At 46.7% G+C, this 26055-nt stretch overlaps 1 protein-coding gene across 4 annotated transcripts; it reads left to right on the top strand.

Moving 5' to 3' along the window:
• On the top strand, positions 1–26055 carry ORC2 (origin recognition complex subunit 2). 4 transcript variants are annotated; one of them, XM_084642822.1, is made up of 17 exons: positions 1–85; positions 1123–1223; positions 2006–2149; positions 3119–3205; positions 4485–4577; positions 6044–6075; positions 8020–8077; positions 10068–10255; positions 11684–11782; positions 13740–13849; positions 15503–15635; positions 16116–16212; positions 18920–19066; positions 19810–19981; positions 22441–22502; positions 23464–23582; positions 24661–26055. In XM_084642822.1, exons 2-17 carry the CDS (start codon positions 1133–1135, stop codon positions 24745–24747), a joined length of 1719 nt encoding a protein of 572 aa, XP_084498948.1. In that variant the 5' UTR covers positions 1–85; positions 1123–1132; the 3' UTR covers positions 24748–26055. The 4 variants fall into 4 exon arrangements, with proteins under 4 accessions (XP_084498948.1, XP_084498949.1, XP_084498947.1 ...); XM_084642823.1 differs by lacking the exon at positions 1–85 and adding an exon at positions 256–274; XM_084642821.1 differs by lacking the exon at positions 1–85 and having other exon boundaries at positions 725–1223.

Here is a 26055-nt window from a genome sequence, read left to right as displayed (position 1 = left end):
CCTTAAGGAGGCGCTGACTGACGGCTGTCGCTGGGTGCTGGGCTTGCTGCCCGGCAGGGAGCCGTAGTGATCCCCCCCGCTGCAGGTCCCGTACCTCTCTTCCCGGGAACCCGGCCGAGGGCGCCCCGAAGGCGTGGCAGCCTACAAGGGTCTCTGAGCCAGGGCGGTTTGCTGTGGCGTGTGACCGCCCCCCCCCCCCAGCGCGCGCTGCCGCCCGGCCCTGGGTGACCGCCTCGGGGAACGGCTCGGCCTTCGCAGGCGCAGCGCAGCTCGGGTGACAGGGGTTAGGGCGCCGGGGGCGGGGGCCCGGCGCGCGGGGCGCTTGTTTCGGCGTCCCCCAGGGGCCGGCGCGCCCTGGGCTCGGGCCCCAGGCAGGGCGACGCTGCCCCGGGCCCGCGGGCGGAGCTGCGATCCCCGGCTCAGCAGTCCGTCAGTCAGCGTCAGGGGGCCCGGCTCCCGCCCGCGGCTAAGGCGGGCCGGGCCTCGAACCCGCGGGCTTCCAGCCGGGCCGACGCGGCGCGTGCCCGCCTCGCGCGCCCCTCCCGTTCGCCCAGGGCTCTCGGCACCTCCGCTCTGGAGCGAGAGAGGGGAGGAGTCTGGGGGCGGGACACCTTCCTGGCCGCGCCCCCCCTCTCGGTTGGTTGAGGGCGAGTACCTCCTGGGACAGGCGGAAGAGCCCGGCAGAGGCGCTGTTGATTTGCCGGCGGGAAGATCGATCGCGCGCGTCTGCGTTTCCTATTGGTGCAGCGCAGTCCCCGCCCCTTTTGCCCCCCCCTAAGCGGGGGGTGGGGTGGTAGGTTCGCGCTGTGCGCCCCCGAGCCTGGAAGGATGCGCCTTGTTCCGGCTCGTGCCACCCGCCTCCGAGCTTCCTGTGAGCCGCGGGGAGGGGGCGGGGCTCGAGGCCGCTGCAGCCTCCAGTTCCGCAGGCAGCTGGGGCCCAGGCCTGCCCCCCATTGCAGAGCCCCGCGCGTAGCCCCCTGGCTGTAAGGCGGCTCTTGCGGCCGCGTGCACGTGGTGGCTCCGCTGCCTGGAAGCGGGGCGCGTAGCCGCAGGTTTGCGGGGCGCTCTGCGGGGTGGGCAGTGCCCGGCCGCGCACCTGGCCAACGCTTGTTGGCATTGCAGGTTGTCTGCTATGAGTCAGCTGGAGTTAAAGAGAAGCAAGGTCCTGGAAGCCAGGTTTGTGGCTGATGAAGATGTTCTGAAGCACATTTCTGATACCGGAGGTACTGGTGGATTAAGTGTAAACAAGGCACCTTGTTTTGCAGATAATTGAAATGTATCTAAGGTCAGGGTCGTCAAAATGATTGGAACCCTCTGGGTGCCCAACTTCATCCTGGCAGGGTCTGATTGCTCAGAATGCAAGTGCTCAGCACTTCCTGATAATTAGGCCTCTTTAAGGTATTTTGTATTAAGTATCTGAAAACTGAGGCACCTAAAATCACTAGTTGTGCTGAAATTTTTGAATTTTAACAATTTGCATATTTCCAGTGCGGTAATGTTCTGAGAGCATCTCCTTTTAAAAACTTGGCTTGGGGTTTCTCTTTATGGTGTTCTGTGTGATCCCTTTAGACTTTATGGGACTCAAATCCTGATATGTGCAACTCTGCAGTGGCAGTTAACACTTCAGAATTGCACTGATGTCATCACTTATATGGATACTGAGAACTTGGTATGACATCTAGAAGTAGCTATGAAACCAAAAAATAGTCATGTTAATGTCTAAGTTCCAAATCACTATTTGGCAGTTGGGACAGGTGCTGTATTGAGTTTCCATATGAATGTTAAAAGCGGAAACATTCACTGCAGCTTTGGTTATTTAAATTGTAAGCATTTGGGTCTGGGTCTGTAGTTTTTATTCTATTTGTACAGCCCTTCGCACAACTTTGAGGGGTCGGTAGAAAGGGGATTGGTCCAGGACAGGAGCTCCAAGGTACTACTGCAATACTACTAATTAATAATTACATTTAGTTTATCAGAAGTTACGGTTTTGCGGCTGTGATTTTAGGTGTTAAAGTTCGGAAGGACAGAGCTCAACTTGCGCTCAACGTAAAGAGATTTGTGAAGAAACTTGAGAACATTTCTGATGATGAGGCCCAGGAGATCCTGGAAGAGCAGAACTACGTGGCTGTTTTGGGGGCGTGTGCTGAAGGTATTTCTGGGGAAAGATATAAACTCTTGTAACATGTAAGTGGTGGGGTTGTTTGGCAAACAGTTATTTGCCTTCAGGGACTGATGCCCAGTGACCACAAACTTGACTGTGTGTGGTTGAATTCTAATGGTTCTTGGACTGCTTGTGGGGTTTTTTCCACTTCCATAACATAAACAGCCCTTTCAAGTCCAATGATAACGTGTTGCTCTTGACTCCCATGGCTCAGGAATATGTCGGTGCTTTTTATGTATCCATGACTAAGAAATCATTAAGAAAGGGATAGATAAGAGCGAAAATATCGTATTGCCTCTGTCTAAATCCATGGTATATGCCCACATCTTGAATACTGCATGCAGATGTGGTTGCCCCATCTCAAAAAAGATATATTGGAAAAGTTTCAGAAAAGGGCAACAAAAATTATTAGGGGTATGGAATGGCTGCCATATGAGGAGAGATTAATAAGACTGGGACTCTTCAGCTTGGAAAAGAGATGACTGGAGGGGGGGAATATGAAAGAGGTCTATAAAGTCATGACTGGTGTGGAGAAAGAAAATAAGTATTATTTACTCCTTCTCATAACACAAGAACTACGGGTCACCAAATGAAATTATAGGCAGGAGGTTTAAAACAAACAGAAGGAAGTATTTTTTCACACAACACACGGTCAACCTGTAGAACTTCTTGCCAGAGGATCTTGTAGAGGCCAAGACTATAACAGAATTCAAAAAATAGCTAGGTAAAATCATGAAAGATAGGTCCATCAATGGCTATTAGCCTGGATGGGAAGGGATGGTGTCCCTAGTCTCTGTTTGCCAGAAGCTGGGAATGGGCAACAGGAGATGGATCACTTGATGATTATCTGTTCTGTTCATTCCCGCGGGGGCACCTGGCATTGGCCACTGTTGGAAGACAGGCTAGATGAACCTTTGGTCTGACCCAGTTTGGCCGTTCTTGTGTGCTTTCTAACAGATTCCTTGAGAAATGGCCCCAGTGCAGGTGGTGGTAAAATTTACTCGTTCCAGACTCCAAAACGTTCTGGCAAGATGGCAGAGCTGGGTATGTTTTCCTTTTCAATATTACCATGAGGATAAACTCTTTCTGGAATCTTAGTCTGGCAGTCTCCTTGTAATTTACTTGTATTTAAAAAGTACTGTTTTTGGTGTCTTACAATTGGCTTTATATCAAAAGTTTTGAGAAACAGAAGCTCAGGATTTGGACATATTGGTGATTGCTTCTGCTGTAATGGCAGCTCTCATGTTATAGTGGTCCCCTTTCTGTATGTGTTAATGCAGAGGTTCACATCCACTGTATTATGTGTCACCAGTAATTCAGGCTTTAACCACTGGTGCTCCGGGTTTCCCTTACTGTAATGCTGAACCTTTGTGCTGGGCTTCGTTGTCTCCTGTTCCACTGTTCATGCCATAATTCTACAGCAGAGTCTGAGCTGATTCATCCTTTAGTCTTGCAGGTGGAGTGTGAAGTTTGGAACAGTTTGAGCTCCATCGTGGGTTAGAACAAGCCAAGTGGAGATTCTGGCTAGTACAGCTGAAGTTTTAGTTGAGTGAACTGAGTGAAGTTTAAAGAAAAGGAGTACTATTGGCACTTTAGAGACTAACCAAGTTATTTGAGCATAAGCTTTCGTGAGCTACAGCTCACTTCATCGGATGCATTCGAATGCATCCGATGAAGTGAGCTGTAGCTCACGAAAGCTTATGCTCAAATAACTTGGTTAGTCTCTAAAGTGTCACTAGTACTCCTTTTCTTTTTGCAAATACAGACTAACACGGCTGCTACTCTGAAACCTGAGTGAAATTTAGATTCTCAAGACTGTTATTGCAATACATAGCCTTTTGCATTCAAGTCACCAGTTCAAATCCAATCCAACCTGATAATTATCAGAAGGGAGTCAATAAAATGTGAGTTTAGTCCAGTTCCCAGTGGACTGATGATCTCAACACATAAGCCATTACCACAGAGTCCAGTTTGGCAGCCTCAGACAGAGGACCAAGTATCATGACTAAAATATTTTCTCACCTCAAAGGGTGGCCCCTTTGGGAGGGTGGCACTTAGGTCAGGCTAACTCTGTACCTGTCTTGTGGATCAGCAGAAGAGTGTAGTCTTGAAGAACCTTTCACTAGTATTAAATTTACTCACAAAGGTAGAGAAAGAAGGGAAATATCTAGTGCAGCTCCTTGAAAAGGTTGGGAAATGGGGTTAATATGTAAGAGATTACTTTGGGCAAAGAACTATTTGTGTGTGACTGTGACAAACCCACAGCTGTCCAGTGTGCGTTTTGTGCCTATCACATTTTGAAACTATTCTCTTTTATTTAAAGCCTCTGAACTAGCCCAGACACCAGGGAAGAATGTAACCTTTGATTCCTCCCAGTATCCTGAGAAGCCAGCCAGCACCCCTCAAAGCAGCAAAAGTAAGTTCTGAGAGACTTCGGTGAATTGGAGGAAAGTAGCCAGCAGGTGTATCCCAACAAAAATGGCAATTAAGCAGGTTGGCGTTCAGGGTCCAACTGCTAGCATACTTGATACTCTAGGGTTAGTTTTGGGCTTTATAAATAGTGCCGCTTAGTCTGCCTGGTGCTCTAGTTCTCTTGTGGATCATGCTGTTTGATTGTTTTTTTCCTACTGGCTTTGAGCAGAATGTGTTTACTTCTCCCTTCTGCTGCTGCAGTGCTCAGTAACGTCGAGTAACTCCTTTGACTTAGCTGCATACACTTCACTTAAGAATTCTTTAATTCAGGGCTAATTAGGACCATGCAGGACTGGACTGGCAGCCCCTGTACAGGTGCACTGGGGAGTAAAATATGCAGGGTGTTGTCTGCACAGGGAGCTGAGAGAATGGAGAATCAGTACGAGACACCTAGTGGCACATCTCGCAACAAAGAAGGCATGGCAAGCTGGCCTTTGGAATAAGCAAGGCCCATACCCTCGCCCTTACCTACCTGTTAGCTTTGGAGTTTTGACCTGGATTGGTGTGCGAGCTTGAGTAGGCAGGCCAGGAAGCAATCAGTCTGTTAACATGAGGCCTATCCTGTCATTGTCTGAGTGCTACGGGAGGAGGGAGAAGAAACATTCTTTGCTGCATTCCAACCCTCGCAGGAGGGCCCTGACTTATGTTCTGCAATGGGGTCTGGCGCTGGTTGGTGCAGCCCTGGAGAAGGACGGGGACGGACCATCCTGGAGATGTGCTTGTTCAGCATCTCCCCATGGCAGCCTCCGTGGGTGGCTTCCTGTTGGGCCCTTGATGGAATCTAAAGCTGCCCTCTCCTGGTGATAGCTGGAGCGGATGTAGCCTCCCAGTTCAATGGGTGCGCTATACCAAAGCCAGCCCTGCTCCTCATCCCCTCCTCTCCGTGCCTCACATCCAGCCCTGGTTCCCTCCTCCCCGGGGTCCTGGGAGGCATTTATCTGCTCCAGGCTGCAATGGCTGGAATGAAAGAACTGGGCACCCCTACCCCAGGGCTGGCTCAGGCTCCCCGTCCTGCCCCACACCACAGCTCTTTGCTGGACTAGTCATGGAGAATAGCCTCGCTTGCTGTCCCACTCCTTCCCCACTCTACCTAAATCCTTACCCCCTTCCTGCTCACTCAAGGTTTCCTGTCAGTCCCCAGTACCCATGGACCCTGGCTAAAGCCACCAGTGCTGGTAGCACCACTGGCCCTTTTTTGGGGCATATCCCCCCTCTGGGGCAGCTGCGGATTGCTGCACCTTGCACCCATGAGGGTGACTGGCCAGAGAGTTAACATGCAGGAACAGTATCTCTGAGACACTGATAGCAGATGCCTGGATTTCTTATTTGGGGAAACATGAGCATCTTGTGCCCATGTCTGTAGAAGTTGGCAGTGCTGGAAATATATGGTACTTTCATTTTGCTTTACAGAGTACTCTGCTTCGAACAAAGCCCAGCTGAAGGTGAGTGAGTGACTGACTGCTTTTTGTTTGATCTTATTTTAAAATACAAACCATCAGATTATCTTGGGGGATGGGGCGCGAAGAGCTTCTCCCCACCCGTCACCTCCCTAGGATTTTCACGATGCAGATGTCTCCATTTTGAAGCAGGGAATGGTTTAAATGAGTGCTAGAACTGCCGCAAATGAGGATCTTGGATTATGGGCTTTAGAGTGAACATGCAGATCAGTAGGTTTGACAGACTAATTAGCATGGGTGAGAGATGGTTCCCTTGCCTCACCCAACTGGACATGTTTGACATAGCATTTAATAGCATATTAAAGGGTAGATTCCCAGCAGCTTGTAAAACTTGCTGAAGGAAATTGTCTACATTTTAGGACTGGAGGGTGTCAGCACTCCAGAAATGCTGCAAACTGTGGTGACTCATTAGCACTTGGTCACTTTATTGTCCGCTAGTAATATGAATGTAATGCTGGGGAAAGATACCAGATTGATGAGACCGAAGTCCTCCTGGGTACAGTACAAAACAGGCAAACTTCATGCAGTAGCAATGCAAGCTTTCCTCTAGGCTGCCCCACCAACTTCTTTCAACTCTGAACTAGATGGACAGCCTAGAGGTAAGAGGGTAGTTTAGTCTCCATAATTCAGTTCAGCCTTTGCAAGTCTGCTGAAGTTGCATCAGGGCAGGACTGCCCCGTGGGAGTTCATGAAGTGAATGCTGGGAAATAGATGGAGACCAGACTCCAGTGATGATTTCTTATATAGCACCATACTGTAGGTGTGTGCAGTGCTTTGAAGCATATTTGAAGAGCCATTCTAATCTGAAAAGTGAGTCTAAAAGATGGCATCATGGTTCCACATATGATCTACACAGTTCTAATTATTGCAAACTCAGCCTGGAATCTGAGTCTGGCTGTGTTCTTTCTGGGTTAGTTATCAGTAATAAAGATTCTACAATTGGAACTTGGTTTACAGTTTTTGCAGCAGAACCCAGCTTCCTCTTTCAGATCTGTATTGGCTTTGCTTGCTAACAGGAATACAAAGCAAAAAACAAAACAAAACCTCATACTTATTACACGAAGTAAATTGATGCAACTGAACATGCACAGATGATTGGACTGGCATTTGTACATAGTCACTTTAAGAGTAGACCTGCACTTGCAATGTGCTACCAAGGTCCAAAGCTACAAAAAAGTCTTGAAACCTACTAGGGCCCTGCCATGGGAGGATCTGTTTATATCTCTGCAAAATTGTCCTTAGTCCTTTGCCTGATGTCCTGATAATATATTGTGTTTAACTTGATGAGAAGGCTCTGTGGCTCTGCACATCCTGTGTCGTTCTAAAGTTAAACTCTTTTGGACATAAGACGTAATCATACCTCCTTCCCTCACAAAACAGAAATAATCTGTTTAACTGGGTTAAACGGACAGTGACTGAACCAAACTGCTCAGTGCTCCTCAGACACATTACATTGCTGTGGGGCTTCTCAACTCTGCTAGCCTGTTCTGGGTGCTCTGTTAGGCTTTGCTAGTCGCTCTCTTATGGGAACTCCAAGTGACTTTGGTGAGTAGAATATGTGACCTAGCACATCCTGGCTCTGTCTGGCAGAAGTATTACCATTGTCATCACTTCCACGTGGCTTCTTCAGGGGGTAAGGGGTTCTGAATTTTCCGCATCCTGGTTGGGAGTTGGGAGGACCTCCCTACAGACAAAGACATACACAGCCTTTCTGTCCTGTGTTCAATTCAGGGGATTCCTCTTTGGGAATCTGGCCCCATGGGCTCAGGGGGTGGTCACCTTCCACAAGGAATCCCCTTTTCCAAACATTCCCAGGTCCCTGCCAGCTGAAAGAGAGAGCTCAGAAATGAAACGCTGGGTCCTTGCCTAGAAAAGTGTTGCTACTGGTAGGGAATGTGTGACTTTTCTAACATACTTGTGCTCTTGCAGAGTAAAAAGAATGAATTTGTGTCCACAACACCTTACAGACTCAGGAAGAGATTGACAGGTAAGGAGAACCATTTGCAGTAAGCTCCAGTTTACAGGAGTACAGTAGCATTGATAAGTAAAAGCTTAGGGTGACTACTGGTGTTTCTGTTACTTAAAACCTGCTGTCTGAGTTCCAGCTAAAGACTAGATAAATTCATGGATGATGGGTCCATCAATGGCTATTAGCCAGGGTGGGCAGGATGGTGTCCCTTGCCTCTGTTTGCCAGAAGCTGGGAATGAGCGACAGGGGATGGATCACTTGATGATTACCAGTTCTGTTCATTCCCTCGGGGGCACCTGGCACTGGCCACTGTTGGAAGACAGGATACTGGGCTAGATGGTCTGACCCAGTAGGGCCGTTCTTGTCTCCTCATGGGTGCTTCAAGGACATTGCTGTCTGCATAGAGAATTCAAGTGACTCCGAGGTCAAATTAGCATAATAGCCATCTTTACTGAGCCAGTTTTTGGGATACATAGTTCCTTCACTGCAAGGAACTGTTGCTGAGGTGTTGGGGTGTGAGTGGCAGCACCTAATCTTTCTTCAGTGACTTTATCTCAGCGGGTAAAACCATGTAAATAATCCCATCCATGCGGATGCTTTACTAAATATGTGGAATTCAGTTCTTCCGTTAGACTCTCTAATCTCTGTCCTCTGAAGGCTGGGAGTTTGTGTCTGTCAGCCGTAATCACTTGAACTGACTTAAGAAGCTGTTAAGCTTTTCAGAGTGGCAGGGATTTTAATATTCTATATCTACAGTAGATGATTTAAAGTCATTGGCTGGCTTCAAGTGTGCAGGATCAGTGTGGGAGAGATTTTTATGTCCTGTTCTTACATGTGTTAAAACGTGTATCTGTGACAGTAAATTGAGCTAGGTCAAGGGTTCTCAAACAGGGTCGTGACCCCTCAGAGTTGTGAGGTTATTATGCAGGGGGTCACAAGCTGTCAGCCTCCACCCCAAACCCCGCTACATCTCCAGCATTTATAATAGTGTTAAATATTTTAAAAAGTGTTTTTAATTTATAGGGTGGGGGGTGTCGCACTCAGAGGGTTGCTGTGTGAAAGGGGTCACCAATACAAAAGTTTGAGAACCATTGAGCTAAGCAAATTAGCTTTTAATCTGACAAGCTCAGTTGTTCGGGCTTTATTCATATGTAGTAGAAATATATGAAATTTCTAGTAAAAATTCCATTCCAGTAAGATTGTGTGAACCTCACTTTGGGAAGTTTATAGATTACTATAATTCAGAAAATGAAGATCTCTTTTATGTTCTTGCAATTGGGTTTGTGTGTAGTTTGTGTTAAATTGTCATGGGATCTGCACTCTGCATAAAGATAGTTGGTCACTTTTTAGGCTGAGGTGAAATTTTCAGATGTGCCTAAATGACAGTCAGTGGATCTCAGGATCCTAGGTACCTAAATTTCATTTTCAAAAGTGACTTGGTCTTCTAAGTCATTTGTGTGCTTTTGAACATTTTGCGCTTTAAAAAAAATTAATACTCCTTAGCACTTCAGAGCCATGAAAGAGTGAGCCAGATTCTGTTCTTGCTCTTGAATCAACAGAATTGTTAATAAAATTCCCATGGCAAAGCCTTTTTTGCTAGTGGTGACGTCAGCCAGAAAGAACCAACCTATGTTTAGAGGGCTGGCAGGTGGAATAACTCTTCTTACTAGTACAGACTGATGTAGAGTCTTTAAGAGAAACATGGAATTCCACAATGTCCTTTTTAGAGTCACTTTTCAGAGTCGAGCCGTACTTTGAGGCTTGTGCCAATTTGCAGAGCCTTACTAAATAATTGGAAAGAGATGGGGGAAAGAGAGCAGTGTGCATATTTTCAAGTCAATGTAGAATGGATTTTTTTTGGGTAGCACGATGGCTATGAAACCAGAGTAGGATTTGGATGCTTGGAAGAGGTTAGACAATGTGTAAGAGGAGACCTAGGCTACAGGAAATGTGTAATAAGGTCTCTCTGTAAAAAGATATTACCAGCTCTCAAATGTTTTCCACTTAGCTCCAAGCTTGCATTCAGACAGCGAGAGTGACTATTCTGCTTCATGCTCTGAGGAGGAGGAAGAGGAAAAGGACCACAAAGAAACCAGTGATGTCATATTGGACCAAAAGACCCCAAGTAAAACTAGAGCAGCTCCTACTCCTGCTTCCAAAAAAATACCAGCTAAGAAACTGAAGGAGGAACTGATGGTGAGTGTGGAGGAAATACAACCCTGATAGGAAAGGTTCAGAGATGCTTGGTGACAGTAAAACCCGGGCGCCCAAATCACAGGCTGGATCATGGCCAGCTGTGGCAAAGAGCTTCCTGGCTCAGTTCAGAACAAAAAGGTGCTTTTTGCTGCTCCTGTTTTACAGAAAGGAAGGCTTCCTAGTTTTTCCAGCTGGAGGTTGAGTGTGTGCATGCGAGGAGACCGCTAACCCATTTCTTATTTCTCAGTGCCTTTTCTTCAGATACTTCCCAGTTGTCACCCACAGATATCACATAGTGTCGAGGAAGAAATAGCAGCAGCATTTCATCTAGCAGCAAAAAAAAAAAAAGCATGCCACTTTTTTGCCCCGGTACTTAACTTTGTGTGGTCTCTTCTCCAGTGCCAGGGATCCCCACACCATCTAAATTGCAGCCTTCTCATTCTGCCCTGCTGGAGGATATCTCTGCATTTTCCTTCCCTGAAGTTGGGCAACCTGACTGTGTAAAATCTGCCTTCGAGGAGACTTTTAGCCGAGATGCCAACCCTCTCTAATTTTCCATAATCCTCCCAATTTTCATGTGTAATTATAAAATTACTAATTCAGGTTTAAATCTACTAAATTTGGAAATGCACTTATTTTTAAAATAATTGTCACCTGCCAGCACTCAGATCTGATGGGAACACAGCAAATAGTGGTGCAGCTGCGTGGGACACTGTTTTCCGCTGGACTGTGGCATGTATGCCTGCAGCACATCAAGGGTCTGATAAGAGGCAAGCCACAGCGATCCTCAGTGGGGCTAGAGGGGCTGGATTCACCACCCTGTTCATGCGCTTTAGGTACCTAGAGCACTTCCATGTAACCCAGCAGGGTCCACAAAGGGCAGTTAGAACACAACATGCTGCCTGTGGTGTGGGTGGTGAATCCGGCATCCCAAACCACACTTAACAATGGCTGCGGCTTGTCTCCTGTCAGACCCTCACAGCAGGGGAGAAGTGGCAGGAGGAGGAGAGCAGGAACATGATGGAGGAGGATTATTCTGGGAAGGAGGTCCAGACCTAGCGTTGGCCAAGGAATTAAGGGCCATAGGTGGCATATGAGGGCAGCTTTCCTACACTCTGTCGTCGTGTTTGGGGCTGGGTTTCAGTCCCTCCCGCTTTCCAACAGATGCGGTGCGGGGGGGGGAAGAGGTCAAAAGAGCCTCCCTAATTCCTCCCAAATCTTTTTCATAAACATTCCTAAAAGTCTGAGAGCGAGGTTGGCATCTCTGCTTTAGGTTTTCTCCTCAACCCCATCCCCTCTGAACTGAGGAGCAGGTGTGGCTGTAAAGTGGCATCCTAACCCAGCAATTTGAGTCGAGAGAGTGGGGTGGGGAGAGAGAGAGAGCCCACAGAACCTACCTGAGACTGACATTTCGCTCTGCCTTTTCAGAGCAACCTGGTGGAAGAATACTTTGAGGCACACAGTAGTTCCAAAGTTCTAACCTCCGATCGAACCCTTCAGAAGCTGCAGAAAAGAAAGCTGGATCAGGTACAGTTTGTAGCAGATGAAACCATCTTCAGAACGGAAGGCCTTGTCTGTGGTGGACTTTTTCGCCCCCTGAAATTTCCCACTGTTGCTACTACCAGATCAGCTTTACTGGTGCTAGCAGTGGCGGGAGCCCTAGGGTAGACTTGTGCCAACAGTCCATTGGTGTTTGAACTATTATGCTTTGTACAGCTACTCTGAGTCGGGTCAGGTGACACAGTGGTTAAACTGCTGTCGCCTTCTCTGCTCTAGTGCTCCCACCATTGGAGCTGAGGAAAGTGGTAGCAACAGTGGGGAAACTGTTGTGGGGAGGAGGGAAATGTGTCGTAGGTGCTGGCTAATAGGTCGGTTGAATGTTGAAATCGCTAGAATTCAGGATGCAGGGGAGGTAGAAGGGGATGATACAAATAGAGGGCAGCAATGAAGTCTGCCTTTTGTGAACAAATTTGTTAAAAGTAAAAACCCATCTATTCCCCCAGATGAGCTGAGGGGAGTATTAATGGTGTGGGGGAAGATTTCAGCTCTGGGTTTGTGATTCAAATCCCACCCAGGTTGGGGGCAGCCAGAAATGTTACTATCTGGCAGCTATTCAGTGGCCTCTATATATATGTGTGAAAGGGAGTGTTGTCCCAATCTGGTTCCCAGTAGACAGGCCTCCACATCTAACTCTGGTGGCTTCTTAAAAAAAAACAAAACAAAACTCAAATGTGCCACTTGTTGACACTCCCCATGGAGAGGCTGTGGATTGAATGTATCATGGAGAATGAATGATCCCTTCGTCCCTAGAGGTGGCCTCTTCGGAGCAGGGACTCAGAGAAACAGGTGCTGCTGGTGCCTGCTGTCTGTTCGGTGAATACCTAAGATTTTTGTGTCTGGGGTTATCGGTCTCACTCCATGTTACCAAAACACATGTGTTCGGATTACCTGCTGGCTGCTGCCTGGATTGTGCATAATGCATTACCCAGGGAAAACTCTGGTGGATTCCAGGTAGTTAAATTGAACGTTCCTGTGTATTGGGAAATCCAGACATGCAGTGTTTAATCTTCTGCTGATATCAACGGGACTAATGGGCAGCTTGATGCTCTGAAAGCTTTGTGTTTATTTGAAATAGCACAGTTGCCTTCTGTTTTCTCTCCAGAGTAAACTTTCTCCTGCCACATGGGGGTGGGAAGTGAATGCATTAATTGGAGAATTTGAAGCCTGCATAGGTCTCATGCCACAGCAGTTCCAATTTCATTGCCAACATTTTAAGTAGTGTTGCTAGCTTACACGTCGGGACTTTGGCATGTCTCTTAAAAGCCTGAACTAGCCCTGCAGATTCGTAATACATTTCTCATAACACTTTCTCTGGTGAGACTAGTTTTGATCTGCAGGTTAATTCTTTCCTATTTGTTTTCTAATACTCTGGAGTCTTCTCTTTAAACATAATACCTCATGGACTTTAACCCTTTAGTGACTGAATCAACTGAACTAACGCAAACCACATTGACAGGCACTCTGGTCTTGCCCAATGCTAATGGGGTTGTCTCTGGTTCGGTGCATCCATTATGGCCAGAGCATGCTCAGCGGAGAAAATCCAGCTGCTGGTGCAGAAGAAGCTGTGAATGTGCCATTGTCTCAGTAGCAGTATGCCCAGATGCTGCAAGGTGAGGCAGAATGAGCTGTGACCAAGAGACAGGGTTGAGCATTCTCAGATCAGCCAGAGATTTCTGTGTAAAAGTGGGCAAGTCATTTGCCTTCCCCATCAGCAAACCTGGGCTAATTGTTCCCAGTGGAGTATTGTAGTTTAATTAATTAATACTGGTAAAGCACTCTGATCTTTGAATGGAAGGTGCTGTAGAAGTGCAGTGTTTGTAAGGGTTCAGTCACACATTCCAGGCACATATTTAGACACCTGTTTAGTCATTGTCTTCAACCCTAAACCCTGTATGACTGTCCTATTCTCCCCTTCTAAACACAGCAAACGCTGCTTGTCCTCCTGAACAAGGCTCCCCCTGCCTTCACTGCTGAATTGAAGGAACTAAACCAACAGCACGAATCCTTGTTTTCCAAATGGATGCTGCAGTTACAGTAAGTATCAATGGATTCCTCTAAGAAGATAACAGTGAACATTATTTCCCAACATAGCATCAGGAAAGCCTCTGCTAATTTAAATTATTGTCCCACAGATGGGCAATGGAATGATTCACTGTCTCAATTAGGGTTGAGGTTGCAGGATAAGCAGGTGTAATTTCTTAGGTGAAGTCCGTGTAATGCATCTCTTGTGAGACAAGTATTGCAAAATTAACTATGAGCTGAACAGCCGGGGTTTTTAGAGGTGTAGAGTGTCCTCAGTTGATGGGAGCTGTAAGTGCTCATTAGTATATTTTATAAACAGTCGAGTGTATGAGAGAAGGGGGAAAGACCATTTAGAGCATACAAGTCTGTTAGCAAATCACCAGTACCACTTTCCATAAAATCTGGTTTTCTTCAGTAGCGTAGTAGTGAGCTTTCTTAGCTTGAGGGATCTAATAGTTAATAGTTGCAAGAAGAAAAGTGCCGAGTCTGTTGAGGACTGTAGGAGCTCAAATTCTGTGTCAATTTGTGAGAGAGTGAGCAGGGGTGGGGGCACGCTTCCATTATATTTAATGAGTGTTGCTTTGAGCTCTAAGGTTCCATGGTGCTTTACAGAAGACAAGGTCCCTGCCTCTAGAGGATTCGATCCTAACTGGGACAAAGGATACAGTGGCTAGTAGCACAGAGGAGGGCAGGTGCAGACTTATGGGAGGACATCAGTGCTAGAAGGCTTTGTGAAAGGAGTGTGGTGCAAGGAGGAAATTGCGGTGTCATGGTTCATGGGACAGGCCCAGGCATATGGGATAATGTGAGGAAAGATGGCAGGCTGGTGTGACAGGGAGCAGTTGGCGATGGAAGATACTATATGTGGGGAGTAAGAGCGACCTAGGTTTACAATAAATATTCTCACTGGGTCAAATCCAGAGAGGTCTCGCTTGCTTGCACTGAAGTTAGTGGGAGTTGTCTGTGCGCAGCACCTTGGGATCTGACCCACTCTTGCCTCTTCCATTGACTCATCATTCTTCCTTTGAGCCTGAGATGCTGTGCCTCTCCTCATAAGAGGTCTGTGATCTGCAGTGTCCTAAAGCATCCCTGTATCTGCCTGTCTCTCACTACATTGGATAATTAAAGGCTAAATCACAAGTATTAGAATAGCATGTCTTGATTTTGAAATCATGACCTTTGACCTGGCTAGAAAAGACACATTAGAAGCAACTGGTAGGCTTCCATTTACTGTCTCATAGCTGCTGTGATTCATGGGAAAAGCTGAATGTACTGTGCCTGAATAGCTTGTTGGAGGGGCCTGTGCAGTGGCTTTGTGAGCAATTGCCATGTTAGTCTGCGCTGTTTCAGAGGTCCTAGATTTATATGCTGATAGTCTTCAGACAAGCGTCCCTTTCTTGTGTAGGACAGCAAATTCCCAGGTCTTGAATATGCTGACAAACACTCCTTTTCATTACATGGAATGACCATACCCGCTCATCTCAAACCCCTACAAACTGAGGGATTGGCTGGCTGCAAGCTGAAGTAGCCTGGACTTGATTGACTCTTTAGAATTAAAAGATTGTAGGAGGAGAGGGGATCAGATTGTTTCACGTAATGAAGACACAGATGTGAGATTCTAGGACCTCTCGGTTTGATTCCTTTAATCTGCTCTCTTTGCTGCAGCCTGGGGTTCAGTATTGTGCTTTATGGACTGGGCTCAAAGAGAGATTTATTGGAGAAGTTTCGTACCTCTCTGCTCCAGGATTCTGTTCACCTTGTTGTCAATGGCTTCTTCCCCAGCATCACTGTGAAATCAGTAAGTGTGACAAAGCTTGTGAGGTTTTTAAGTTGCTGCTTGTTATCCGCAGCCACTAAAATCTTCCAATACAAAACATTTAGTGTAGACCACAGGAAGCTTTCCCAGTTTCTAAACACAGACTCCTCAATGAATAGCATTCCCTGTTCTCACTTCTCCTTGAGTTTAAAGAAACTTTGGCCATGCTAGGGATTGGTGTACCTGTCATTGCTGTACCTGAACTAGTGCAAACTCCCGAGTATAGATGAGGTATCCCATAATATGCAACCTACTCCCATTTCAAGCAGAGAAAATCATGACTTACCTTGACTACCCTAGGGGTTTGCACTATGTGCAGCTATGCTGACAACTGGTCACAGACAGCTGGAATTGGTGCAAATCTTTGGTGTTAGCTGAGGCCCAACTCTTAGATTTGGTATTAAGCCCATAGTTATCAGAAGTCCCTCAGGATGATAATGATTTTGCACTTTTCTGTTACAGATTCTGAACTCCATAACAGAGGAGGTGCTGGATCATGTGGGGACTTTCCGCAGCCCTATGGATCAGTTAGACTTGATCATGAAAAGATTTAAAGAAGGTAAAGCGGCTGAGCAGGTGCCCTAAAGCTTAGACTCTCTCTGATCTTGGAAAAGCTTGTGCAAGTCTGGTGTCTTCCTTGAAATCACATACACTTCTGACTTGCTCAGTTGCAATCTATGTGTTGACTCTTGCTGTTCTGTTTCCTGTATTGTGATTTTTGTGGCTTTCCTGGAAAATATACATAGTTCTCTGAATAGATGCGTAAGTGCACCAGGGTGCTGGCTTCTTTGTTGTGAAATATGTGAAGGTATCTTGAAATTGAATGCCTGGAAATACAGCATTCCCTTTCCTCAGTTTCAGCATGTTAGCTTAGACGTGTTGCCAAGGAAAGGTGAGAAAATGAGCGTTCTGACAATGAGCACGAGAGCCTCACGTCTGCTCTACTGAGTGCTTAGTCTCTTCACTTGGTTCATTGGAGGAGTTTGTGCCATATATCTCATCAGCTGTAAGTTCATTGATAGAACAGAATATGGGTAAAATCTAAACTTTTTGTTTGGGGGTGGGTGGGAGAAGGAGGTTCTTACTGGTTGCCTGAGGGCCTGAACGACACCCATTGAAGCCAAGAGAGCTGAAAATTTCAAAAAAGCCCAGATGCCCAAATACCACTGACATTTAATGGGAGTAGGGGGCTGAACTCCCTTAAGCTCCTTTGAAAACCCCGGCCTAAGAGGCTTGCCATAGGCTTCAGTGGACATTGGATTGAGCTTTGAATGTACGAGGTCTAATTGGCTGAAAGTGACTGGCGATGTAACTTAATGTATGCAGACCCCTCTGTTGTTGATGGCTGTTTTGAGCAAACGAAGTAGGAAGTGGGAGTTCACGTTCTAAAAGCAATGTTAAATGGGTCCTGTCATATACAGAGTGCTTGCTGAGTTTCATATGTAACCGTATAGCTGTATGCTGTGTGTGTACAGTCCCAGTAGCTAAATTTTGTGTCTACATCTGTCCATATATGATGTTGCCATTGGAGCCTTAACTCATGTATCTTCCACCCCGCAGATGTTCATCCTTCATCTGTCTTTGTGCTTTCCTACAGAGAGTGGGTAGGGGAAAGGTTGGCTGGCTGGCTGGAGGCAGGTCCCCAATTGTAGCTGTTTTTATGCAGCATCACAGGTGCTAAACTCTAGCTGTCTCCCAGAGCCATGGGCAGTTGAGTAGCTACTTGGTTTCTGCACAAAACAGAATTTATAATTGGCTAATGGTTTGTCAGGCAGTTTACTGGGCTTGCCAAGCAGCTGTTTCTTTGGGAGCTTTAGCAGCCACAGGCTAAGTTTGAACTTTGAATGTTCATCCATTTGCATTGTGTGTGTCAAAAAGTCTTAAAGTACATCTTCGCAGCAGCTGGGAGATGCGATTCCCAGCTTGGGTAGATATACAGCCCTATCTTTGCTTAAGCTAGCATCTAAAAATAGCAGTTTCTGTGGCAACCAGGGCTAGCCCCTGGAGTACATACCCAGGGGCTCGGGCATGATCATACTTGGCTGCTTAGGCTAGCTGCCCACCACTGCCACCCCGCTCTGCTCAGGTTAGCATGTGTACCTCTGCCTGCACTGGGAATTACATCTCCGAGCCACTGTATAGGCATACCCACACAGAGCTCCTTAAAGGCATGTTGAGAGAGATTACTGTTCAAGTCAGTGGGCTTTGGATCAGATCCTCTGTGAGTGGGAGGGTTTTATTTGGTTTTCAAATTTTTTTTTTCTGGCGACCCAGTTGAAGAAAATTGTTGATGCCCGTGACCCAGTGGAGCTGGGGATGAAGGGTTTGGGGTGTGAGAGCAGCTCTGGGCTGGGGCAGAGGGTTGGGGTGCAGGGGTGAGGGCTGCAGGGTGGGGCTGGGAATAAGAGGTTCAGGGTGTGGGAGGGGGCTCAGGGCTGGAGCAGGTGGTTGGGGTGCGGGAGGGTGTCCGGGCTCGGGTGAGGCCAGGGATGAGGGGTTTGGGGTGCAGGAAGGGACTCTGGGTTTGGGGGAGCTCGGGGCTGGGGCAGGGGATTGGGGCGTGGGTTTACCTCGGGCGGCTCTCAGTCTGTGGCGCAGCAGGGGTGCTAAGGTAGGCTTCCTGTCTGTCCTGGCACCGGAGACCACACTGCTCCCCGGAAGCGGACAACAGCAGGTCCAGCTCTGCGTGGCTCTCACCCACAGGCACCCCCTACTCCCCCAGCTCTCATTGGCTGTTTCCTGGCCAATGGGAGTGTGGAGCCAGTGCTCAGGGCAGGGGCAGCATGCGGAGTCCCTTGCCCTTCACCCCACCACCACCACCTAGGACTTCTAACGGCCCGGTTGGCGGTGCTGACCAGAGCCACCGTGACCTAATCTCTTCCATTCCGCAACCCAGGACTGGGTCATGATCCACAGTTTGAAAATCACTGGTGTAGAGGCTCAGAACTAAAGGCATAAAAAGCTTTAGCCCAAAAGAGAAACTTCTGGACAGATTATGAGCAAGTGAAGCGGGGGTTGAGAGCTACAGTGGAAAGAACTTGTGTAAAATATTTCAGATGCCCTGAAATACAGGCTGATTGGCATCCGCAGGGCCTAGTAACCTGAAGGGGAAAGTCCTCTGACACTTGAATGATGGACGGACGTGCATAGGGGATTTGACAGGACTGGCTTGCACTCAAACCACAGTGAGAAAGAGGAATCTCTTCACTCTTAGTTCGGCTCCTTAGTGTGACTGTTCCCTTGCTGTTTTTTTCCCCCCTTTGTAGATTCTTCCTTGGAGCTCTATCTCCTCATCCATAACCTGGACAGCAAGATGTTGAGAGGAGACAAAAGCCAGCAAATTCTTGCACAGTTAGCATCCCTGCCCAATGTCCACCTCATCGCCTCCATCGATCACATCAATGCTCCACTCAGTGAGTCCCAGGGCCTTGGTCTCCTCCACTGTGCTTCCAGGAAAACCACCCTTCTGGGATTGTTAAATGCACTATGTGTATTGCTTGCATTGCCATATCTCTGCCCCGTGTGTGCGTAATGTACATGTATCTTTCGATTAGCACCTGGAGGCCGTGATCAGATGAGCCCCATTGCCCATGGGGCTGTACAAACACTCAACTATAGCTGCCAATCACTGTCAGATTATCTATAGAGTACTAATGCTTTGCCGAACCACTGGTTCAAACCCCACGTTGTTCAGACTGGCGCTATCTTATAGCTTCTAACTGAAAGTGGAATGGAAAAGGGGATGTGTGCAGAGTGCGTGTAAATTCTTTGGTACAGAGAACGTTTCACTCTGAGTGTAAATGGCGGAGTAAATAATATTGCTCTATATAAGTGCGGATTCACTAAGGCAGTGGTTCTCAACCAGGGGTATGTCATAGGGGTACTCAGAGGTCTTCCGGGGGTATGGGACGGGTTTAGAGGGGTTGCAAGTGCAGGGCTGGTGTTCGGGGGTAGCGAGCAGGGCAATTGCCCGGGACCCCACACAGCAGGACTTGGGCTTTAGGAGTCCAGTAGTCTGGAAAGGTTGAACCACTGCTCTAAGGTTGTGCTGCTGCACTAAGCACTAGACCTTAAAATGTTTTATATTGTATGACTGGGAGAAGCTAAATCTGCAACCCTGTCCATCCTTTCTTCCCTTTTGTGTGTGTGTGTCTAGTGTGGGATCAGGCAAAACAAAGCCTCTATAACTGGCTCTGGTATGAAACAACCACTTTTAGTCCCTACCTGGAAGAAACCTCCTACGAGAACTCGCTCTTAGTGCAGCAGTCTGGGTCTCTGGCTCTGAGCTCCCTAACGCATGTCTTGCAGAGTCTCACTCCCAATGCCAGGTAAGATACTATCACGTTATTGTTCTAAGAGCTAGAAGCCCCAGTTAAGATTGTGCTAGGTGTTGTGTGTACGTGTAGTAAGAGACAGGCCCAGTCCCAATCCCAAAGATCTTACAGATAAGAATCAAAAAGGGTGAGAGAGACAAGGCTGTCATCTCCAATTTCCATATGGGTAGAGCCCTGCGTGGATACAAATTTATATCCATGGATAGAAATCGGTATCCGCAGAACCTCAGCGCTTTCGCGGGAACCGCAGCAGCAAAAGGAGCCGAATGTGGGCGCTGCTCCTAGGAGCCAGTGCCCCACGCTGGCAGCTCCTCCAGCGCAGCTGTACCGCTCCCAGCCGTGCCCACTGGGCTGGGCACTGGGCTCACAGGCAGCTGTGCCTGGTTGTGCTCTTGTGTGCAAGTGGTGCACACCCCCAGACTGGAGATGCAGACAGCTGCGTGGAAGGGGTGGGGGCGGGGCTGCAGGCAGTGCACCCGCGCTGGAGGAGCTGCCGATGCGGCGTGCTGGCTCCTGGGAGTGGCGACCCCATGTTCTGCTCCTTTTGCTGTTGTGGTTCTGCAGATACTGATTTATATCCGCGGATATACATTTTTATCTGCACAGGGCTCTGCATATGGGGAACTGAGACATGGAGTGATTAAGTGACTTGCCTGGTGTCATTAAGAAGTCAATGGTGGAGCTTGAATTGAACCCTGATCTCCTGAGTCCCAGTCCAGTTCCTTAACCACATGCCATCCTTCATCTCGCTTTTCTCATAATTGGAAAGCAAGGTCCCCGTTGGCTCTGTCTCAGCAGTGTGGATCTCAGTCTAGCTGGAGGAAGTTTAGAATGCAAAATATTGAAGTGCCAGCAGAGTCTGTATACACAATGACTTGGAATTGGTGTTCTGCTAAGTGCCCCTCTTCCGACTGCTTAGTGAGTCACTGATGGGTGAGGAATTGAGGGAATCTCCACCCACTCTCTCAGCCCTTCTTTCTGACTCCCTGAAATGTGCTCTATAGTGAAGGAGCAAGGTGACAGCCCTTACAGCTGGGGAATTGCAAAGGCTGCTAGCCTACCTCCTGGGGAGAGGGGTTGGGGGGAGGGGAGAGAGAGAGAGAATATGGAACAGCTTCCTGGAGAGATTGTCTTGCAGAGTCTCTCCCTGCCCATTCAGTATTGCAGAATGTTCCTGTGGCAGCTGTTACTTTCCCATGTAAGGTTTCAGAGTAACAGCCGTGTTAGTCTGTATTCGCAAAAAGAAAAGGAGGACTTGTGGCACCTTAGAGACTAACCAATTTATTTGAGCATAAGCTTTCGTGAGCTACACCTAAGTGAGCTATAGCTCACGAAAGCTTATGCTCAAATAAATTGGTTAGTCTCTAAGGTGCCACAAGTACTCCTTTTCTTTTTCCCATGTAAGCAACTGCAACTTTGGAAACCAGCATAACTTCGGCTGCTTTCCGTGCTGTTTAGCAGACGGAGACAACATGTAGAGTCCTCACCAAGAGATCAGCAAGTTCACGATGGACTGTAGTATGGGAGCCACTGATGTACAGCACTACAGAAAATAGATAGCTAGTATGCTGGCGTGGCTTACTAGACCTTTCATTCTAACAACCAAGAATCTTGCCATACAAATAAAAAAATGGAGGATCTGGCTTCCTGTATTGGTGCTTCTATCACCACACAGACACAACTCAATCTCAATTTCAATAGCAGTTCCTGCTGCATTTGCACATAGAGTGGGTGGCTACAGACACAGTCTAACAATACCGGACAGCTTGCTTTTGTCCATGGAGGAGCCTGTGTATGTGTTGACAGCCATCCCTTGGATGGGGTTTGGTAACATCTAAGACTTTCCACCTTAAATCCACCTCAGACTCTTTTAAAATACAAATTCAAAGTTTTAATCTGAAAACCTGCAGGGAAAAAGAGAATAATTAAGTGACTTCTGTGTTTGCATCTTATTTGAGTAAGAAAGTCAAGCTTGTTATTTCTGTAACTCATAGTGAATACTACTAACTGGATGAAAGGAGGCAGGTTCCATGACCAGCATATTGGTTGGTTTTTGCAGTGCAATGTATGAACTACAGAATTGCTTTGCATTGCAGTGTGACCTGCCATTTTTGATTTCTTGCTTATAGTGGGCAACAATAAAAGAATTAGGTGACTACATGGGTGTACTCCTGAGTCCTGTCTCCTGGGCTCTATGGAATGATAACTTAATTTGGGCTTTGTTCTATAGAACAATCGGCTTTCTGACACTTTTCAAGTTGATTGTTTAACTTGGGTTCCAAGTGATCAGTAGTCCTTACATGATGGAGGAATGGGACCACTTTGAATTAATGGCTCTTGGAAAGCAAGTCTTTTCCTCCAGCTGCTGCATACACACAAGACTCTGTTCAAGAAAAATTGTTTAACATTTCTGTAATGGCCTTCCAAAAAAAAAAATTTTTTTTTCCCTATAGAGGGATTTTCAGACTGCTGGCTCAGTATCATCTGGAGAACAAGGATAACCCATCTTACCCAGGTACCTGGTGTTTGATGTAGGAATGCATGTGGCATTTCCTCTCTTCTCTTAAGTGGCACCATTGACAGTTCAGTCAAGGTGCTAAAATGGGAGAACTCAGCTTCTGTGTGTTGCCATAGCAGATTTACTGAAACTGCTGGCTCTTGAAAGTGAGTTTAGTACAGAGCATCTCTACCAGTGCTGTGCATTGGGCTACATGTTCTGGTGTGTGACATGAAATCAGATGAATGGCTGAGTTCAGAGGATCTCTTCTTACTGTCACCCATGGTGATAGTGAAATCCTCCACATGAGGCTGAGTTACAAAACCAAGGAAGAAATTGACTGTCACACACCATCCATTGATTAGGGGAGACCAGGAGTCGAGACCTCTTGGGTTCTGTTACCACTTCTGCCACTGACTAACTGCGTGACCTTAGTCAGCCCACATAATCTATGTCCTGGCTTGTCCACCTATGATACCTACAGGTTAATGTCTGTAGTGCTCTGCAACTTGCAAATAAATGGCATAGTATTAATAATCTAGGAAGATAAAATAATATAGGAGCTTGCAGTGAACAAGAAACCCACACTGGGCTGTGCGCTTGAGGTGCTCTGAAAGTTTGACTTTTCCAAATGGAGGATCTTGTACTGTCAGATCTGCCACTTTCCATTCCTGAAATCCCTTTAGCTTGGCTGTATCTGTGGAACAAAGCTGTGGCTGACAAATGCATTAAATATGGTCAGGATGTATGTTCTGAATTTGATCAGAGTAACAGCTGAAATAGCAGGAGATTCCTTCTCCCTCTTTTTAAGGGGGCTCCTCAAATTGGATGTCCCAGTAATGCTGCTTTATAGTGAGCAAGCTGTGCAATTTATCCTTCAGGATTGCAGGAGAGGAAGTAACTTTGCCCTCTACCAGAGCACATGGATCTGCTTTGGTTGCTGGCTGTCTTGATTTATTTAACTCCTCTCCATACCCAGGACTATCTTTCCAAGACTTCTACCAGCGGTGTCGGGAGGCCTTCCTTGTGAACAGTGACCTGACTCTTCGGGCTCAGCTGACAGAATTCAGGGACCACAAGCTCATCCGGACCAAGCGGGTGAGCTAGGCAACTTTATCTTGACTGTGGCTGCAGGGGTGGCCTTACTTTTTATTTCACTACTTGCATACTGTTGAGTTTACCTGAGACTGGGGCAGCACCTGAGATGAACTGTACCCATGTCCAAAGTACACTCTTCGAAGCACTGACAAATGGTCAGTGCATTAGAGAAGGGCTGAAGGCCTATAGCATGCTACCTGCTTTTGCATGCAGGCCTCTCAACTTTCTGTGTAATGGAAAGAGACTGCAGAAAGTGCAACATAGCTTAGTTACTTAACAACACAGAGCTCCTCTGGGTATTCAGTGGAACCCTGATTACCTGAAGATTTCGAGGAGCAATCTGAAGCATTTGGATAACTAGAAGAGACTATTTAGCAAGCTTTGAAGTCTGTTCTTGGAGTCCCCAGAATGGAGACTGCTAGCCAGCTCCAGCAACAAGGCTGCATTCCCAGGTCTCCCAAACCCAGAGCTCTGTGTAGAGGATCTTCTAGCTGCAAACTGACTTAACAACAGGAGGCAAGCACAGGGCTCTGGCCTTGAGGGACATAGATCAGAGGAGTGAATAGAGGCACATTACACCCTTGGGGAACTTAACAGAACTTTGCTTAAGCACAGTTGTACTGTGATGTCTGCCTGCATTATCACTACCGCATTATAGCTGATAAATGTCTGAAGAACTCCTGTTGCCACTTTTCTCTATTAGACTGTGTCCCTCTGTGTAAGTCATTTAAGTAAAGTGAAGTAAGTAGGGACTGCTCCCACTCTCTCGTGTAATATGCAAGGGTAATTGAGTCAGCTGTCTTCTAAAGCTTTGGGGTTTGTCTCCCAAAGCAGATATGAGCTGATTATTTCAATGTGCTTTTTCTCTTGTGGGCATGCTAGGGAAATGTTTCTGGATTAATATTGTAGTTAGTACCACTGAACGCTGACCTGGCTGGGCATCTCACTACATAAGGCCATGTTGGTGTGTCAAATCTGCGCTGTTTGTAACAGTGTTGTCTAGTGGCTCATGTCGCATTTTACACCGGTGCAGTTTCTTTGCCACAGTCCTGCGTTGACAGTGTGTGTCTGTTTTCAGGGAACAGATGGAGTGGAGTATTTATTAATTCCTGTAGACAACGGAACCTTGACTGACTTTTTAGAAAAAGAGGATGAAGACATGTGAATCCTCTCAAATCCCAAACCATCTACACCGACTGTTATCAAGGGCTGCTGGAGAGGAGTCTGAACTTGGATCACTCTCTCCCTTTGACCGGGGCTGCTGGACCACTTAATGAAATGTGACACTTTCTAAGTTTGGTGTTCTAATTACTTGGAGTAGTTTTGGGTAAAGAGTTCTATAAGCAAGACGTATCTTACTCTTGAGTTTAGATTTGTCTGCTTTTAGTCTTCCAGCTCACGTGATGCCTTCTTCGTATCTATGCAGCCACCCTTACGGACTAGGAAAACTAACTCTTCAGTAAGATTGTGCCTTCTGCTCATTACCTCTCTGCAGAGGAAGGTTTCGCTGGAGCAGCTCACTTGAGGAATGCAATGACTTCATGCTCAGAGCTTTATTTTGAACTAGAGGTGTAATTTTTCACAGCTCAGTGCTTTCCAGTACTCCCTACATTGGTCATGCCGATGGGCTCCTAGTGTGTGAAGTTGCTGAGATTTTAGAATGCCAAGTGATCTACCTTGAGTGGTTAAGTTGGGTGGAATGGAATAAAAGTGGAACATAAATAACAAGGGGTTGAAATGTTGTGGGTAACTTATTAAACCATCCCTCTCTGCTGAAATGTTGACAGAATAGAGGAGCTTTCCCAAAATCCAAATCCTTTTACAAGGGGGAATCTATATTGAAAATTGTGACTGGGAAGGGCTCTACAGTGACCTGTAATGGGAGGGAGGAAAAACAATGTGACTTTTTCCTGCTTTATGGTATGTACAGAAGGCTATAAAGTATTTTTTTAAAATCAGGGATGTCTAACCTGGATTTCCTCAAACTTTTTGGAGGTCCTGAATAGAAGATGAGAAGTTCAACAAAGACCACTTTTCTCCATGGTATTTTTTTAGACATTTGCACTAAATTAAAATGTATTGTTTATGTTCGAACAGTCTGCATGAGATAACTTTCAGTCTCCTTTCACCTGCATGATTTCTCTGTCCTAGTCTACCAGTTCTCCAGGATCTATAGTGCCTTCTAGGAAAACCAGAGATCTGATCTGAATTTCTAGTGTAGAAGAAAAAATGTGGTTATGTGGGAGTGTAAGGATACTTTGAGGCCTTCTCCATATATCAGAGGCACCGATGTAGTATTTTTTTCCTTTGCAGGTCACCTTTAGGCTCTGCAGTTTTATCACCTATGTAAAACTCTGCCAGTCAGACTTCAGGGACACTTGAACTCTTATTGCCTAATCTTGTGGCAATCCATCTTATAAATGACTGCTTTGAATTACCAGAATGTTAAATAAACTTTTATTCATGTTCTCTA

This window comes from Lepidochelys olivacea, assembly GCF_965140295.1.
Source record: "Lepidochelys olivacea isolate rLepOli2 genome assembly, chromosome: 11".
NCBI classification, from domain to species: domain Eukaryota; kingdom Metazoa; phylum Chordata; order Testudines; family Cheloniidae; genus Lepidochelys; species Lepidochelys olivacea.
The sequence above is the reverse complement of the archived record's forward strand: the minus strand, read 5'-3'. Positions and strand labels throughout refer to the sequence as shown.